The sequence below is a fragment of the Lagenorhynchus albirostris genome, chromosome 7 (genome assembly GCF_949774975.1).
Source record: "Lagenorhynchus albirostris chromosome 7, mLagAlb1.1, whole genome shotgun sequence".
Lineage (NCBI taxonomy): Eukaryota > Metazoa > Chordata > Mammalia > Artiodactyla > Delphinidae > Lagenorhynchus > Lagenorhynchus albirostris.
Genome location: NC_083101.1, coordinates 24,600,771 through 24,620,104, shown reverse-complemented (window position 1 = coordinate 24,620,104; position 19,334 = coordinate 24,600,771). Strand labels below are relative to the sequence as shown.

General features: G+C 46.0%; 2 protein-coding genes across 2 annotated transcripts; one reads left to right on the top strand and one right to left on the bottom strand.

The window, feature by feature from the left end:
• Positions 1-10,806: 10,806 nt before the first annotated feature.
• ACTL7B (actin like 7B) lies at positions 10,807-12,060 on the bottom strand. Its single transcript, XM_060153357.1, has one exon. It carries the CDS (start codon positions 12,058-12,060, stop codon positions 10,807-10,809), a length of 1,254 nt encoding a protein of 417 aa, XP_060009340.1.
• A 5,957-nt stretch (positions 12,061-18,017) lies between these two features.
• ACTL7A (actin like 7A) lies at positions 18,018-19,334 on the top strand. Its single transcript, XM_060153356.1, is given in 1 exon segment — positions 18,018-19,334. A coding segment is annotated over 1 exon segment (1,308 nt). The 5' UTR covers positions 18,018-18,026.

The window sequence follows — 19,334 nt, the reverse complement described above, 5'->3', positions numbered from 1 at the left end:
AGCACGGGCTCTAGGCATGCGGGCTTCAGTAGTTGCAGCTCGCAGGCTCTAGGGCTCAGGTTCAGCAGTTGTGGCACACGGGCTTAGTTGCTCCGCAGTATGTGGGATCTCCCCGGACCAGGGATCAAATTCATGCCCCCTGCATTGGCAGGTGGATTCTTAACCACTGTGCCACCAGGGAAGTCCCATCTCTATATTTTTTGTCATTTCAAGAATGTTATATAAATGGAATCATGCAGTCTGTGACCTTTTGGGATTGGCTTTTTTTACTCAGCATAATTCCCTGGAGATTCATCCAAGTTGTTGGGTGTTTCATTAGCTCCTTCCTTTTCATGGCTGGGTAGTATTTCCTGGTATGGATGTACCAGCTGACTTAACCATTGAAGGACATCTGAGTTGTCTCCAGTTTCTGGTTATTATGAATAAAGCTGTTATGAATATTTGTGTACAGGTTTTTGTGTGAAGAGAACTTTTAGTTTCTCTGGGATAAATGTCTGAGTGCATTTGCTGGGTGATACGGTAGTTACATGTTTAGTTTTGTAAGAAACTACCAAACTGATTTCTAGAGTGACTGTATCATTTTCCCATGAGCAATGTGTGAGTGACCTACTTTCTCATCCTCACCAGCTATGGTGTTGTCATCATTTTTTCTTAAAAGCCATTCTGATGTGTGATAGTTCTCATTATGGTTTTAATCTGCATTTATTTCTCTAATGGCTAGTGATGTTGAATATTTTTTCATGTGCTTATCTGCCAACTATATATCCTTTTTTAAAAATTTTTATTGGAGTGTAGTTGATTTACAATACTGTGTTAGTTTCAGGTGTACAGCAAAGTGAATCAGTTATATATATACATATATCCACTCTTTTTTAGATTCTTTTCCCATATAGGCCATTACAGAGTATTGAGTTCCCTGTGCTATACAGTAGGTCCTTATTAGTTATCTATTTTATATATAGTAGTGTGTATATGTCAGTCCCAATATCCCAATTTATCCCTTCCCCCCCCCTTACCCCTCGGTAACCATAATTTTGTTTTCTACATCTGTGACTCTATTTCTGTTTTGTAGGTAAGTTCATTTGTACCCCTTTTGTAGATTCCACATATAAGTGATATCATATGATATTTATCTTTGTCTGACTTACTTCACTCAGTATGACAATCTCTATGTCCATTCATGTTGCTGCAAATGGCATTATTTTGTTCTTTTTTATGGCTGAATAATATTCCATTGTATGTATGTACCACATCTTCTTTATCCAATCCTCTGTTGATGGACATTTAAGTTGCTTCCATGTCTTGGCTATTGTAAATAGTGCTTCTTTGAACATTGGGGTACATGTATCTTTTCGAATTATGGTTTTCTCTGGATATATGCCCAGGAGTGGGATTGTTGGATCATATGGTAGCTCTATTTTTAGTTTTTTAAGGAACCTCCATACTGTTCTCCATAGTGGCTGTACCAATTTACATTCCCACCAACAGTGTAGGAGGGTTCCTTTTCTCCACATCTCTTTAGCATTAATTGTTTATAGATTTTTTTTTTTTTGATGATGGCCACTCTGACCAGTGTGAGGTGATACCACATTGTAGTTTTGATTTGCATTTCTCTAATAATTAGTGATGCTGAGCATCTTTTTATGTGCTTTTCAGGCATCTGTATGATTCAATGCCATCCCTATCAAATTACCAATGGCATTTTTTCACAGAATTAAAACAAAAAATTTTACAGTTTGTATGGAAACACAAAAGACCACGAATAGCCAAAGCAATCTTGAGAAGGAAAAACAGAGCTGGAGGACCCAGGCTCCCTGGCTTCAGACTATACTACAAAGCTACAGTAATCAAAACAGTGTGGTACTGGCACAAAAACAGAAATATAGATCAAAGGAACAGGATAGAAAACCCAGAGATAAACCCGTGCGCCTGTGGCCACCTAATCTATGACAAAGGAGGCAAGAATATACAATGGAGAAAAGACAGTCTCTTCAATATGTGGTGCTGGGAAAACTGGACAACTGCATGTAAACGAAGGAAATTGGAACACTCCCTAACACCCTACACAAAAATAAACTCAAAATGGATTAAAGACCTAGATATAAGGCCGGATACTATAAAACTCTTAGAGGAAAGCATAGGCAGAACACTCTTTGACGTAAATAGCGGCAAAATCTTTTTCAATCCACCTCCTAATGAAAATAAAAACAAAAATAAACAAATGGGACCTAATTAAACTTAAAAGCTTTTGCATAACAAAGGAAACCATATACAAAACAAAAAGACAACCCTCAAAATGGGAGAAAATATTTGCAAATGAAGTAACTGACAATGGATTAATCTCCAAAATTTAAAAACAGCTCATGCAACTTAAGATCAAAAAAACAAACAACCCAATCAAAAAATGGGTGGAAGATCTAAATAGACATTTCTCCAAAGAAGACATATATATTCTTTTTAGTGAAATGTCTGTTTACGTCTTACATCCATTTTTTAATTAGATTGTTTTTAACTGTTAAGTTTTGAGAATTCTTTACATATTCTAAATACTAGTCCTTTGCTGGATATATGGTTTGCAAATATTTTCTCCCAAGCTATAGATTGCCTTTTGTTTGCTTGTTTAAAAGATTTTATTTTTAAACAGTTTTAAATTTAGAGAAAAATTGAGCAGATAACGTAGAAAGTTTCCATGTACCACCCCCACCCACCCATACACATTTTCACTTGCAGTCCTGTGGCACATTTGTAATAATTAATGAACCAATACTGACATATTATTAACCAAAGTCCATAGTTTTTATTCCTGAATAATGTTTCATTGTACAGATGTACCACCATTTATCCATTAACCTATTTAAGGATATCTTCGTTGCTTCCAGTTTTTGGCAACTAGAGTAGAGATAATACAAACATTCATGTGTAGGTTTTTATGTGGACATAAGTTTTCAGTTCAATTGAGTAAATATCTAGGAGTGTGATTATTAGATCATATGGTAAGAATACATTTAGCTTGGTTTTTAAAAAATTGCCTTTTAGAGTGGATGTACGATTTTGCATCTTTTATAAAGGATAAGCATATTTTCATGTGTATTTGGCATATGTATATCTTCTTTGTTGAAGTGTCTGTTCAGATCTTTTGCCCATTTTTTAATTGGATTGTTCATTTTCTTATTGTTGCATTTTAAGAGTTCTTTGGATACATATCATTTATCAGATGATTTGTTTTGCAAATATTTTCTACCATTCTGTGGCTTGTTTTTTCATTCTCTGAACAATGTCTTTCACAGAGCAGAAGTTTTTCCTGTTAATAGAGTCCAACTTATTAGTTCAATTTTTCCATTCATGGATTGTGCTTTTGGTGTTGCATCTGAAATTTCATCACCAATCCCAAGGTCATCTAGATTTTCTATGCTGTCTTCTTGAAGTTTTATAGGTTTGTGCTTAGGTCTATGATCCATTTTGAGTTAATTTTTGTGAAGGGTGTAAAATCTGTGTCTAGGTTTATTTTTTTTGCAAAAGGATTTCCAATTGTTCTAACTCTATTTAAAAAATTATCTTTTCTCTATTGAATTGTCTTTACTCCATTGTCAGCAATCAATTGATTATATTTGTGTGGGTCTATCTTGGAGCTCTCTATACTGTTCATTGATCTATTGTCTATTCTTTCACCAATCCCACACTGTCTTAATTATTGTAACTTAAGTAAGTTTTTAAGTCAGATAGTGTCAGTCTTCCAACTTTTTTCTTCTTCCTCAGTGTGGTATTGGCTATTCTGGGTCTTTTTCCTTTCCATATAAACTTTATAATCAGTTTCTCGATATCCACAAATTACTTGCCTCCAAGTGGGCGTGTAAAATCAGCTCCCCACTGGGCCCCCTCGTCACCAGAGAATGAAGAGGAGAGAGGTTAGTGCCAACTAGCCCCACCTCTCATCACCTTTTTCCGCCTCATTGCTGCTGCATGAGGATGGAGGTACAGCAATGCTGGACACACTGACAATACCCCACTGCATGTTACCCCGTTCCATGCCGCAGGAGGATGGAGTGGGAGATCAAGTCCCCATTCAGCCCCACTGAAACCCACTCTGTGTTTTCTTTTCTTTTCTTCTATTTTTTGGCCACACTGCTTGGCATGTGGGATCTTAGTTCCCTGACCAGGGATCGAACCCACACCCCCTACAGTGGAAGCACAACGTCTCAGCCACTGGACAGCCAGGGAAGTCCCAAAGAGAGTTGTTGGTTTTTTTGTTTCTGGCTGCACCATGCGACATACAAGATCTGAGTTCCTTGACCAGGGGTAGAACCCTTGCCCCCTGCACTTGGAGCAGGGAGTCTTAACCACTGGACCACCAGGGAGGTCCTAACTGTGCTTTCTTAGATTCTGTGTTTGCCTATTTGGTATCCATTCATCACTGGGCCAATTATATTAAATATATTTTCTTATTTTTTAAATTTGTGATGCTCTGGCATTTGGGGGGTCTTATGAAAAATAAGAAAATATAGTTAATATAAGTAATTTCTAAAGATAATAACAACTTGCCTACAAGTACTTCTTTTACTTTTTGGAGTCTTCCTATGTTTATTTGGTGTGTTATATTATCAAAGTTAAACAAAGCCAGACATTAGTTTAAGTGGTAAGAACAGATTTTAAACAGTAAAATACTGTTACAGGAGAGAAAAGAGTTCCACTTTGATTTATACAGAGGTGACTGCATTTTTTTTTAAAAAAAAGATGCTCCTATTGCTCTTTTTTTAATATATAAATTTATTTATTTATTTATATTTGGCTGTGTTGGGTTTTGTTACTGTGCGCTGGCTTTCTCTGGTTGCAACGAGCGGGGGCTACTCTTCGTTGCGGTGCGCGGGCTTGTCATTGCAGTGGCTTCTCTTGTTGCAGAGCATGGGCTCTAGGAATGCAGGCTTCAGTAGTTGCAGCACGTGGGCTCAGTAGTTGTGGCTCGAGGGCTCTAGAGCCCAGGCTCAGTCGCTGTGGTACACGGGCTTAGTTGCTCTGCGGCGTGTGGGATCTTCCCAGACCAGGGCTCGAACCCACGTCCCCTGCATTGGGAGACCTGCATTGGGAGACGGATTCTTAACCACTGCACCACCAGGGAAGTCACGAGATGACTGCATTTTAAAGGGAGAATGAAGGCATAGGGAGGGAGTCAAGCAGGGGCTTAGGAGAGTCAGAGAAGTGAAAAAATACAAAAAAGCAGGAAGCAAGGGCTGGTCTCTGTGAAACCCATCTGGGTTAACCAACTGGCACTTACTGAAATTAGGCTCCTACCCTCCCGCAGAGGCTGGGAGACAGGGAGCCTATCTTCCTTCGGGGGTTGGCTTGAACAAACAGTAAGTTCTTTGGGCATCCTTGAATTTTCTGAGACATTCTAAGGAGGCGTAGGGTCATCCTATGGATGCAGCCTTGAGCTGTTAGAAGCTATTTAGTGTTTTTTCCAGTCTTTATAGGCCAAGCTTGAGGCTTAGTTAAGAAAGGGCTCAGGGGACCCTGGCTAGAGTTTGGTCAAGGAGAGAATCTCTCTCAGTGTCCAGGGACCTTTAGTTGTAAGAGGGAGGACCTGAGAGAATAAGGTGACTCCAGGAGCCGGAAGTCCTAGGCATCAGGAATTTTGAAAGCTCCTCAAGTGACTCTAATAAGCAACAAAATTTGAGAACCACAAGACCAAGACAAGAACTTTGCCCTCCATTTTAATGCCCCCCTTCGCAAAGAAATAAATTCCTCTAAGGAGACTGCATGCTCTGTGTACATGCATGTACATGTACGCATACTAGTTTGTGTATATGCAGGTATGCATGCACACACCAGGGTGAGAAGTAGAGAAAAGGCCTGGTCCTCTCAAGCCACAGGAAGATGAAGAAAGTGCTTAGAGCTATGGAAATGTACCAAGCTACCTTTGCTTTAGCGATGGGGGAGAAAGGGATCCTGGCAGACTTCAACCCCATATCCATTTATTTGGCCATAAAAATGAGGGGGGGGGTGCTTCTCAAGGTTGTGGTTGAGGGGTTACATTCATGCTAGGTCTTGCTGATCCAGTTCCCATCCTCACGGTTTTCTCTGCTCGACGCTTCCTGCCTGGAACCACGGAAGTGGCTCTCTGCGATTGCTCAAGGGTCATCCGTAAAGCACTGCTTTCTGGCCTGACTTTCCCAGAACTCACTAAGCATAGTCCTATTGCTTCTTCTATGACTTCTTTAGATCCTAATTATTATTCTACATATTTATGCAAATGCAGAAGCCAGGAGGGGTGAAACTCCTTTCAGAAGCCATGCAGTGGTCTCTGGAATGTTAAAGGCTCAGAAAATTGGCAGATTCTCAGGTTCCATCTCAGGAAAAGAACATTTTTCTAGACCGAGTGCTGCCTGAAAGGTTTGGCATTTCTGCCTGTGAAAATGAAAGACTAGGTAGGGCCTGAGGCTTCCCTAGAGCAGTGGTTCCCACATCAGAATCACTGGCGGCCTGTGAGATCACACTGGTGCTTCCACTCCACCCCACACATTCTGATTTAACTGGGACTGAAGTTGGGCATGGGTCTTTCTTAAAAGCTCCCCAGGTGATTCTGACAGACAGCCAGGTTGAAGGCTGAGAACCCTAGAAATTCTGCAGAGTTCTGGGAGGAAACAGCAAAAAGTCCAGGACAAGCAAATACAAATTAAGGAGCCTCTGAGCAATACATAGAGCATACTTTCCCCAGGGCACCTACCCTGAGCCATGACACAGAGATGGAAAAGACACAGTCTGTCCTTTTTGCTGAGTTGGGCAGGTGATAAAGCCAAGGCTGGTGTGCAAGGCCACAGTGGTGGGAAGGGGCATTGGGAGGGGCCTTGAAGGTGAGTGGAGCTTGGACAGGTGGTAAAAGGCGTTCTGACCTTACAGAGCTGCGTCTTCATGAGGAAGCAAAATTATTTTTGAGGCAGGGCAAGAAAAATTTAACATGAAATTTTTATCTGCCGTTTCAGCCACTACCCCCTCCTCTTTAGTGTGCAATGTGCATCTGCATTATACACTAACTAAATCTTGAAAGACACAGGAATGCCTACTTGCCAAAAAAAAAGGTAATACTTATACCTTGGACAATTTCAAGCTACCAACATGGTTTAACTGGCTTGCAAAATTCCTGATATTGACAATGGGCTGTCACAAGCCATTAAGAGCTAGCTCCAGCATCACCAATACCCCACACTCCCTGTCCCCACTGGTTAAGAACCACTACATTACAAGAAAATGTAGGATTAAAAAAAAGAAAAAACACTTATCAAATAAAACACCATTAATGGTTTGTATTATAATGAAGTGAACTGCTTAAACCTACCTTATGCAGATAATTCTTAGGACAAACTTGGTAATACACTTTGGGGGGAGAGATCAGGCTGCCCAGACAGGCAGTGAGGATAACAGGCCTCTTGCCATGTCTAACTAGTAGGAATTTACCACATGATGTCACTCTAATACTTGCTTACTTATGTCTCTGGAAGTCTCAAGCAAGTTGTCTCTCCTTTGCTAAAAGATTGGCATTCTTAACTTTTATGCCTTGGGATAATTATGAAATTACATCATATTTGTTGTTTATTACTTGAAAGGAATCTTTTATATGTATTCTTTTTCTTGTAAAAGAGACTGAAAATTTGCAGAAAGGAGATAAGGGCAGAGATGCATTTTGGAATCACAAAACTTTGATTTAGCACAAGACTGTGATTTACCAGGTGAGTAAACTTGGACAAGATTCTTAACTTCTACAGGCTTCAGGGTCCTCACCTGTAAAATGCGGAAAGATACTTGTAACTTCTACCTCACTGACTGGGAGTAAGTCATTTCCATGGGCATGTACTAAACACCCACCCCATGCCACTTCTCTGCACTGGGCCCAGAGAAAACCAGGATGAGGAAGTCCAAGTTCCTGCCCTTAAGAAGCTCAAGTTTAACCTCGGGGACAAATACCTAAACAAGAGAATATAGAACAACGGCCAATTGACACGCTTAGGTTTGCACTCTAAAGTGTGAATGTGTTATCTGACATTCTCTAATACTGTGACAAAAATTCTTCATGTGTAGTAGCTTTTCTGTTGGGAAATAAATGAAATGTTGGTCTTAATATTTCAATTATAAGAGTCACCAGAGATTAAGTGATTAGTGTTTTCATACCATTGGCCACACAGGGATGCTTTTTTTTTTTTTTTTTTTTTTTTGCTGTACGCGGGCCTCTCACAGTTGCGGCCTCTCCCGTTGCGGAGCACAGGCTCCGGATGCGCAGGCTCAGCGGCCATGGCTCACAGGCCCAGCCGCTCCGCGGCATGTGGGATCTTCCCGGACCAGGGCACGAACCTGTGTCCCCTGCATCGGCAGGCAGACTCTCAACCACTGCGCCACCAGGGAAGCCCCAGGGATGCTTTTAGAGGAGAGGACCAGAAGATCAGGGCACTGAAACTGTGACTGTGGAGATAGGAGAACTTGCTGAGAATGTGGGGAGTGAGGAAGAAAGGATTGTGGAGGCGGGAAGGTAGACATAGGCATGGTTTTTAGAGATGGTCAAGACGAGCATGTGGAAGAACGTTCACATGCAGCACTAATTTACTGCCTGTGTGATTTGGGGCACATCACTTTCCCCTCTATAAGCCTCCATTTCCCTCTCTATAATTCATCAGATATTTAGGATAAGTATTAAGCAAATGTTCTTGGGTTGCAAGCAATAGAAAAGAATGCTGGCTAATACAACAAAAGTTATGCTGAAGCAGCAGGTATATGTGAAGACATCAAAGTGGTAGAGACTTTGACAACACAAGAATATAGGCCCCACTGAAAGAATTCACATTCCAGAAAAAAATTTATACACTGTTCTGGCCAAATAAAATGTGTCTACTGGCACCATCAGCCTCCAGTCCTCCAGTCTGCAACTCTCTCTACAGGAAAGAGCCCAGGTTCCTGCATAGCACCAAGGCCCTGTCAGCTCCAGAGGAACTCGAACTCCAGGCTAGAAACCCAATTCTAGGCAACAGGGAGGGCTAGATGGCAAGACGTTAGGTGATAAAGACCTTGTCTGGTTCTTTCCCAAAGCTGCAGCTCTCGCACAAGGCCAGGGACAGAGGCAGCCTCACAGACTGCGCCCAAATCAGGACTCTTTGTCTAAGGTAAGAGTTGGCTCACAGATATTTGATAGCCCATCAGATTACGCAGCTCACCCATGTCTGATTTCACAGACAACTGCTCATGGGCCCCTGGTCATGGACCCCATCAGGAGGTGGGGGAGGAGAAGAGGCAGGAACCACCCTCTTCTAGGCAGTCAGTCCTTCACCAGCTGAAATCTCACAAGATTCGATGGCTTCTCCCTCAGCCCTAAAGCTACTAAGTGGTCACCACGCCTAGCACGTCCTTCTCCATTTGCAGCTTTCCACTACACCACCTCCTCCTTCCCACCCCCAGGAACACTGAGCTCAGCCACCAACGTGGCTGTCCACTGGATCCCCCACTAGCTGTGTGTAATCCCAAGGGAAGGGCCGCATTCTGGCCATTTCTGTCTCCAGCTCTGGGCCTCACCCATAGTAGATGTTTGGTAAGTGCTTAATGGTTGCTAACCATTAAGAACCATTGCTATAGGTGGAATATAGCAATATAGAGGTGCTTCCACCCTCCCAATCCCCCACCCCTCCCTCCAGATTCATATGTTGAAAACCGAACCAAAGTAATGGTATTAGTGGAGACCTTTGGAAGGTGACTTGGGAGGGCAGAGCCTTCACGAATGGGATTACTGCCTTTATAGAAGAGGCCCCAGAGATACCCCTCATCTCATCCACCAAGTGAGAGCGCAGCCAGATGTCAGGAGTTTGTAACCCGGAAGAAGGCCTTCGCCGGAGCCTGGCCACGCTGGCACCCTGATCCTGGCCTCCAGCCTCCAGGACTGTAAGAAACAGAGGTGTTGTTTGTAAGCCCCCCCAGCTGTGGTATTGTGCTATAGCATTCCAAACTGAAGTAACCATGTTTGCCCTTCTAGAAATAAGCATGACCTGGGTCAGGAAACCTAGGCTTAACCACTGCCATGGCCCCCTCCATCCTGGTCCTCAGTTTCCCCAACTCTACAGGAGGGAGAGAACCACATGATTTCTAAATGGCCTCTGGTTTCTCTAAGAGCCTCCAGATTCAGTGGCTTTTTGTGACTCTAAAAATAGCTGCAACTTTGGCAGGTGTCTAAAGGGAGAGGGGCCCCGATGGGTAGAAATGGCCCCTCCCACTCAGGAGACACCCATGGGCTGTTCCTTTGAAGGGGGCAGGCGGTGAGGGTTGGTTAGTGAGGCAGTCAAGCAGTGACAAAGCTACGGGCAGGTGACCATCAGGGGCAGAAACAGGAGCTGGAAATCAGACACTTAGTTGTGAGTCTCCCACCCACCACTTAACTATGTGACCCAAGCTAGTCCCTTAATCTGAGCTTTTGTTTCCCCCTTGGTCCATGGGTGAGCAAGCAGTCTGAGTGTCTGTTGGATTGGATTTTGAACCTTGAAGAGCTAATAGAACAGGAAGCCACGTTCTGGGCTCTATGATGATGTTGCCCTCATGGGGAGAGCGGAGGGGGAGGGGCCAGTGACCCTCCGCCACCCCCCTGCTGCTCCCGACCCAGCAGAGCAGAAGGTGCTAATATGCCTAAACCCAACTCCCCACCACCTTCTGCTATCACACTAGAGCAAGAAATCCAGACCAGACAAGAGCCATTGCATCTTAAAATTTTATGTGAAATTCTGTAAATGTGTACAGAGCGGTCTGTGGCTGCCTGCCCATGGGCCTGGACCGTAGGGACACCACTGCTCAGCACTTGCTGTAGATGGCTTCACTGCCCCGCTCCTCGAACTCTTCCTTGCTGACCCAAAGCTGCTGGAAGGCCTGCAGGGAGGCCAGGATGGAGCCGCCGGTCCACACGGAGGTCTTCCTCTCGGGAGCAGCAGCCACTGTGGGGCTGTCCCCGGGGCAGAGGAGGCTCAGCTCCCTCTGGAAGCGCTCTGGGAAGCCGCCCAGCATGCTGCAGCCGCCACACAGCAGCACGTTGGCTGCCATCTCCTCCTTGAAGCCCGCCTCCTGGCAGTGGTTCAGGCAGGCGGCCGTGAGCTCGGGGAGACCAGGCTGGTCGCTGCCCACCAAGGTGGGCTTGAAGAGCATCTCGGCGCACTGAAAGCGCTCCTGGCCGATGGTGATGAGCTTGCCGTCGGGGAGCTCATAGTCCACACGCAGATCCTCCAGGCACAGGCCAAGCTCCTCCTCTGGCTTGAGTGCCGAGTAGCAGCACTTCTTCTTGATGTGCTCGATGATGTGCAGGTGGTCGTCCGTGAACTTGTGGCCGGCGGCGTTGAGCAGCTGCAGCAGGTAGCTAGTGAGGTTGCTGCCGGCATAGTCGGCACGCCTCGTCAGGCCTGGTAGCACGTTGCCCTCGGAGATGGGCACCACGTGTGAGACGCCGTGCCCACTCTCCACCACCAGCCCGGAGGTCTTGCCATAGGAGTAGATGGACAGCAACGACTGGGAGGTCACATGCATGGCAGGGATGCCAAAGGTCTCGAACATGAGCTCTGCATACTTCTCGCGGTTGCTGGTGGGGCTGAGTGGGGGGTCGGAGACCAGCACGGCATGCTCCTCGGGGAAGATCTTCATGGCTGTGTGGAAGATGTACTCCCAGATGTTCTGGACGCAGTCCCAGTCCACCACGATGCCGTGTTTTAGCGGGTTAATCAGCTTCAGAGGCGCCTCCATGTTGAGCAGCTCGTGGCCCACGTAGACCTCCTTGCGGGTGTCACCAGCATCAGCCGCCTCCGAGCAGCGCTTGCCCACAGTGGAGGAGATGAAGTAGGTGGGCCTCGGCTCACCCGCATAGCCACACTTACAGTACTGGGAGCCCAGGTCAATGATGAGTGCCTTGATCTTATGCACCTTCTTGGGCTTCATCTTCAGCTGAGTGGATGAACTTGTGTCCCGGATGCCAGCCTCAGGACCTGGCAGCGTGCCTGCCTCTCCAGGGTCCCCCTGAGCCGTGCCCACGGGCTTGGGGCTAGGGCTGTTCCTCGTCGCCATTTGCCTTCCTTGCTCACCTTTCTCTCATCCACATCCTAGAGCTCCATGGGGAGAAATAAGAGGGTCCACCTCCAGCAGTGCCTTGGCAACTCCTCAGGATTGTGATGTCACCATGGGCTGGTCCATTCCAGCAGCCCAGGGAGGGCTTGGCCTTGGCAGGCCCTTGACCTATCAGCCCCACCCCCATCGGCCTAACGCGACTTTGCTCCCAGACGGAGCAGGTGGCCAGCACAGTTTTAGAAATCCAACCACACTTGGGTCTCAGAGGTTTCTGCTCCCTCCCCTTATATCCTCACTCCTAATCCCCCGTTCACGAGCTGAACACCTCTTCCTCCTCAGCTTCTTGGCCAAGAGGGTGATAAATATTTGAGCCCCTACAGTAAGCCAAACACTGTCGCAGGCACCTCACGTGACACTTCACAGCATCTTGGGAGGTAGACAGAGCTAAGGAAATCAAGGCTCAGAATGCAAATGACTTACCCAAGAGCAAACAGCTCTTGGAGTGTTTGTACTTTAACCCAAGTTCCTCCAAATCCAATGTACCAGGTCACCTTGAAGAGTGTGTAGGCCCTGATGATAGAAACCTGGCCACAAGCAGTGCCCAGTCTAGTTGGGAAGAAGATGAATGGATGCAGAGGAGTTTGCAGGTGGACATCTATTGGGAGAACAGAGGTGCACAAAGGAGGGAGGGAGTCAGAAGCTTCTCCAGAGAGGTGCTGCCTACGTAGAGTACTGAAAGATAAGTGGATACTTGTCAGGTAGCTAAGAGGAGGGAAAGCCATCCCAAGCAGAGAGCACAGCCTGATCAAACACTCAGAGGGAGGTATGGTGGGGAGCTTCCAGTAGTTAAGGTGTTTGGAAAAATACATCAGGTTACGGCAGTCATGGGGGCAACTAGGGCGGACCCCAAATTCTAGAGGTAAGGGCTTAGATTAAACTGACCACAGCTGGGGAGCCAATGAAGCCTTTAAGTGGGGAGTGGTCAGATTTGGTTTCCAGGACAAAATCTTAGAAAGATTCATGTTTAGCTGTAATATGGAGGGACAAGACTCTGAGATCTAAAAGGAGGATGTTGAAGAAATTTTTGTAAGACTTGAAGGTGGCCTAAGCTAGGGCTGTGATAGTGTGGAAAAAAAGAAGGGACAGGTTCTAAAGAAATTCAGAAAGTAGAATCTAATCTAATTGGTTGGTTCTCAACTGTCCTCAATTCAATCCAAGCTTCTAGTCTAGCATTTGAGACCCTTTCTCATAGGCTCCTGTGACATGTCTAGCCTGAAGCACTGAATTTACATTAGAAGATTAGATGTGGGGAGTGAGGAAGAGGGAAGGATGAATCCCTTTCCTCTGCCCAAGCAAAGATGGCCTGTCATACAGAACAAACAAATTCACTAGGTTCCCATAGGGTCCTCTGTGCCAAACTGTCCCCCCTCTAAAACAAAAGACAGATTAGGGCTTTGGTAAAGAAACAGGAGGAAAAGGGGAAGAGAAACAACTGGGGCTAAGGAAGTTTTCTGGGAAACTTAATAAGAGCAGAAGTAGTTGAAGGATTAGGTGACATTGATAAGAAAGAAAAGAGGGATTTTTAAGACATAAGAAATACTGCTGTGGAACATATAAGAATGTTAATAAAGAACTCATGGGAATTTCTGTTTGCTGAATTGTTTTTTGGAACATGGCACTAGGGAACTGGATTATGTGGGAAACAACTTTATAAGGATTTCAGTTATGAGCACCACCAAGTTCCACTGGTGGGATCTCAAAATCACAGAACCTGAGGATTAGACACTTGATCTGGCATGGACAGCTGTGAGGGACAAACTTTTCCTCACATTGGACTGATATCTGTACCTCTCTGAAGAAACCATTAATTGGTCTTGGGTCTACTTTTGACGTTGTGCAAGGCAAGCTAATTCTTCCATGTGACAACACTTAGGCTATTTAAAGGCAATGCACGTGGACCCCCTAAGCCTCCTCTTCTTCCACTCCTTATGGGAAGACAGTACAGAATAGAAAGAGGAGTAAGGAACTGGACTCAGAAGACCTGAGTTCAAATCTAGCTCCATTATTATAATCTGTATGAGCTTGGGCAAACTACTCAAGATGTTAGTCGGACCTGATTTTGATAGTGCTATATCCCCTCATCAGATTGAATCCTATCCGCTGCCTCCAGGTTTCAGGCTTGAGCATCTAGGTGGATGGTAGGGCTCCTCATATATAGACAGAGGATACAGGGGCAAGAGCGGTTATACAGGGGAAGGCAATGAGTTTCATTTGGGGCGTGCTGACTTAGAGATGTCCAGAGGCCACTAGGCTGCAGATTATGGAGCTCGGGAAAGAGAAATGATCTAGATTTAGTCCTCAGTAGAGTGTCTCCACCTTCTGAAGACAGCTCCTTTCCCTTCCACCTCAAGGAAACTGGTTAGTCTTAGTATTGGGGTTATCACACTGAGGGCTGAGCTTTGGGAATGAGGCTCATGTCTGTTTAACAAGGAATTCTTTTCTTTGCTGGGAGCTTGACTCAGAGATTCCCAAAGGTCAACATATTGAAGAGTTGGATTCCTAGCTCTCAACAGTCTTAGGCTCGAAACATGCAGATTCAGTAAAGTGGGGGTGGGATCTAGGAATCTGCGTTCGTGAAAAGAAACGTACTTTGGCCTTTTCCTTACTAGATTCTCTTTCTTCCCTCCTTAGCTGCTAAAATTACAGGGCCTGGTTCACCTTTCCTCCAAAGGTCAAGGGTGGGTGGTGTCCCAAAAAACAAAGCTAGGAGCAAGGACACCACCTCAGGGAGAAATGTGTTTCTTGGTCTAATTTTTTCATGTTTTCTTTTTCCACATTAGGGGAGAGCCTCAGCGTTGCTTTCAAGAAGGATCTCATGGTATTTTTGGTCTTGGGCCAGAGGAGCAAAAGTAGGTGTTATCCCATGAGAAAATACAGCCTAAGAAAGCATGAGCAACATAGAGTGTCTCTACCTAGAGGGACCTCACCAGAGACCCCCAGGAGCCCACATATGCCTTAAATGGCTGGTGACAGGTGTGCAGGGTTGTGGGTGCCAGGCAGTGGAGGTTTTGGGTGCAGTGTGCCAACAGTCTCTATATCCTTCCATCATTGATATCACTGTGTGCTGACCCAGAGAGAAGGGTCACAAAGGGTGACGTGAAAGCTAAGGGGAAAAGGGTTTCCATTAGGAGACAGCATCCAAGTATGCAAAATCCTGAGAGGTGAAGTAAAAGGAGTGAAATGTGACCATTGGCTTTAGCCTGAAGGATGTGGGGATTGACCCTGAGAGTCCCTGTGCCCATGGACGTTACAGGCTAGATGGAGCAATTGGCCTTAAGCTAGCACAGCACCTCTCCCACCTATGATAGAAAGCGCCAAGGACAGCAAGCATGGGCAGTGGGGGAGGAGCCTGTGAAACAGAGTATGTCAGGCTCTGAGTGTCTTAGTGAAGTGGTATGCACAGGTTGAGCGACAGAGTGTGAATAATGGTTCCCCAAAGATATCCACATCTGAATTCCTGGAAACTGTGAATATGTTACCTTTCATGGTAAAAGGGACTTTGCAGATGTGAGCTAAGAAGTTTGCAATGGGGAGATTAACAACCCTCGATTATCCAGGTGGGCCCAAAGTAATCAGAAGTCTCTTAAGAAGAGGGAGACAGGAGGGTCAAGTTCAGATAAGGAGATATGACAATGGAAGCAGAAGTCTGAGAGGTCTTTGAAGATGAAGGAAGGGGCCACAAGCCAAGGAAGGTAGGCAGCACCTAAGGGCTGGAAAAGGATTATCCCTTAGAGCCTCCAGAAGGAACGAGGCCCTGCTGAGACCTTGATTTTAGCCCACTAAGACTGACTGTGGGCTTCTAACCTCCAGAATTGCAGGATAATAAATTTGTGTTTTAAGCCATTAAATTTGTGGTAATTTGTTACTGTCTCAATAGGAAATTAATATAGGCTCTTACAGGACTCCAGGGCAGTAAAAATGTACTAAGCAGCTGCATATTTCTCAGAAATCAAGAGGTGGGTTGAGGAGAAAGAAAATGGATGATTCTAAACTAAATACACCTTTGGTTGTCATACAAGTTCTCTTGAAATAAAGTCAGACAATCCAAGCTGGCCATGCAAACCCCTGAAAAGCAGAGGTAAATAAGCTATTTCTCAGGCAGCCAGGCATAGAGAAAAGTACTTTCTTATTCTTCTTTCAAAATTCAATACCATCTCCTCCTCTACCCATTGAACCAAGAAGCTGCCCCTATCACATAGTCACAAGGCTCATGAAACTGGACTTGGTCCTTTTCTTCTCTCATATCCCAAAAGGAGTAAAGAGCATCCCCAGTAACTTCCTTAAAGGAGAAAGCCCACCATTGTAGTGACTGCCTCTTTAATAAGAGCACGGTGCTGCATAACATAAGGATGGATCCTGGGCACTTTGAGAGCAGTGGGTGTCAACACCAACAGGCCCAGCTTCAGAGATGGCATGTGATACAGTGGCCAAGCAGCCTCAGAGACACATGTTGGGTCGCATCAAGGGACACCTCTGGGAAGAAGTCGCAGTCAGCAGAACTTGGCACTGCTGGCTGGATATCCTTGGGTGGGCTATGTACCCAAGAGCCTCAGTGTTCTCATCAGTGGGACTGTAGGGTCTAATTTCATTGTCAACCCAATGACCTGGACAAAGGAGGAGTATGTGTGCAAATATGTGTCCAAAAATAATTCCTCTGCAGGTTGCCCTAAGAAATAAGTGGGACAGAAGTGCTTGGCATGTTCACCATAGCAGCCATTGGTCCTGCTAAAATCTAAATCAGATGGTGTCAACTATCTGATCAAAATTCTCTAGTGCTTTCTGACCTCACACAGAGTTAGAGCCAAAGTCCTATTAATGGCCTATGAGGCCTAACCTGAGCTGCTCTCCCTCCCCGACTCCTTCTCCCATCTCTACTTTTCCTTGCTCTCTCCACTGCAGCCACACTGGTCTTCTTGGAATCCTCTGACTTGGGAAGCAGCAAACCTTTTCTGTAAAGGGCCAGATAGTCATTTTCAGCTTTTTAGGCCATACAGTACTTATTGCAATGACTCAACTCTGAGCTTGTAGCATAAAAGCAGATATAGACAATACATAAACGAATGAGCATGGCTGTGATCCAATAAAACTTTATTTAGAAAACAGGCTGCAGGGCTTCCCTGGTGCCGCAGTGGTTGAGAGTCCGCCTGCCGATGCAGGGGACACGGGTTCGTGCCCCGGTCCGCGAAGATCCCACATGCCGCGGAGCGGCTGGGCCCGTGAGCCATGGCCGCTGAGCCTGTGCGTCCGGAGCCTGTGCTCCGCAGCGGGAGAGGCCACAACAGTGAGAGGCCCGCGTACCACAAAAAAAACAGGCTGCAGGCTTGAGTTTGCAGACCCTGCTCTAACCCACAATCGTCTGCACCTGCTGCTCCCCGACATACACGTGGCACTCTCCCTCACCTCCTTCAGGTCCTCACTCAAGTGTCACCGTCTCAGGGAGAAAAATACATGGCACATGAACACAGCCACCCTTCCCCAAGCTTTCCCTGCTTTGCTTTTCTCTTTTGCAATTAACATCTTCTAACATATATTTATTTTGGTTATTGTCTGTCTCTCCCCAATCCCCACTGACTAGAATGTAAACTCTACAAGGGCAGAGATTTTTGTCTTTCTTTTTCACGGCTGCCTGCCTTGCACATAGCAAGCACTCAATAAATATTAATTGATTGGATAAACCTCATTTATTAAAAAATTTAGAAAAAAGTAAGTCACTTTAAAAACGCTTTCAAATCCACCCTAACACAGAACAAAGGTTCCCAGTAAGCCTGAAAGCCCTGGGACACTGGATTATGTCATAATCAGTGATGTCATCACTGGGGAAATTCTCAAGTTGCCCTCTAAGCCTTTCAGGCCTTGAGGCCAGTGGGATTGAGGAAATTTCTGAGAGCAAAATAGCTCTTGAGAGCATGTAGGCTCCACAGGCGGCAATCATAGGGGCTGGGCCTTCCGAGAGAATGGGTGAACAGGCCTCCCTGCAGACACAGGTCCTCCAGACTGCCTCCTTAAAGGACGGCCCAGCGAAGCGGGCAGTGCGGGTTCGCCGTAACCATTCAGAGCCGGAAGAACCTACGAAATCACCTGTGGTCAATAATAAGTCCAAGCTAGAGTCGACCAAAGCAGTGGTCGTGGACCTTGGCACGGGCTACTGTAAATGTGGCTTTGCCGGGCTGCCAAAGCCCACCCACGTGATCTCATCCACAGTGGGCAAACCCTACATGGAGACGGCCAAAACTGGGGACAATCGCAAGGAGACATTCGTGGGGCAGGAGCTTGTCAACCCAGAGGTTCGTCTCAAGCTAATTAATCCTCTGCGACATGGCATCATCGTGGACTGGGATACAGTGCAGGATATCTGGGACTATCTCTTCCGTCAAGAGATGAAGATTGCCCCAGAGAAGCACGCGGTCTTGGTTTCAGACCCACCCCTGAGCCCACACACCAATAGAGAGAAGTATGCTGAAATGCTGTTTGAGACCTTCAAAACTCCCGCAATGCATATCGCCTACCAGTCCCGCCTGTCCATGTACTCCTACGGAAGGACCTCCGGCCTGGTTGTGGAGGTCGGCCACGGTGTGTCCTACGTAGTTCCCATCTACGAGGGCTATCCTTTGCCCAGCATCACCGGACGGCTGGACTATGCGGGTTCTGACCTGACAACCTACTTGATGGGCCTGATGAACAATTCGGGGAAACACTTCACTGAGGACCAGCTGGGCATTGTGGAGGACATCAAGAAGAAATGCTGCTTTGTGGCCCTGGACCCCACTGAAGAGAAGAAAGTCCCAGCTACTGAGCATACGATCCAGTACACCCTGCCGGATGGGCAGGAGATATACCTGTGCCAGGAAAGGTTCCTCTGCTCAGAAATGTTCTTCAAGCCTTCTCTGATCAAGTCCATGCAGCTGGGCCTCCACACCCAGACAGTGTCCTGCCTTAACAAGTGTGACATCGCCCTCAAACGAGACCTCATGGGGAATATCCTACTCTGTGGGGGGAGCAGCATGCTCAGTGGTTTCCCTAACCGTCTGCAGAAGGAGCTGAACAGCATGTGTCCTAATGACACCCCCCAGGTAAACGTGTTGCCCGAAAGAGACACTGCGGTGTGGACGGGTGGCTCCATCCTAGCATCGCTTCAGAGCTTCCAACCACTGTGGGTCCACCGCTTTGAGTACGAGGAGCACGGGCCTTTCTTCCTCTACAGAAGGTGCTTCTGA

Coding starts and splice junctions, on each gene's coding strand:
- ACTL7B (XM_060153357.1), bottom strand. CDS start 12,060: ATGGCGACGAGGAACAGCCCTAGCCCCAAGCCCGTGGGCACGGCTCAG.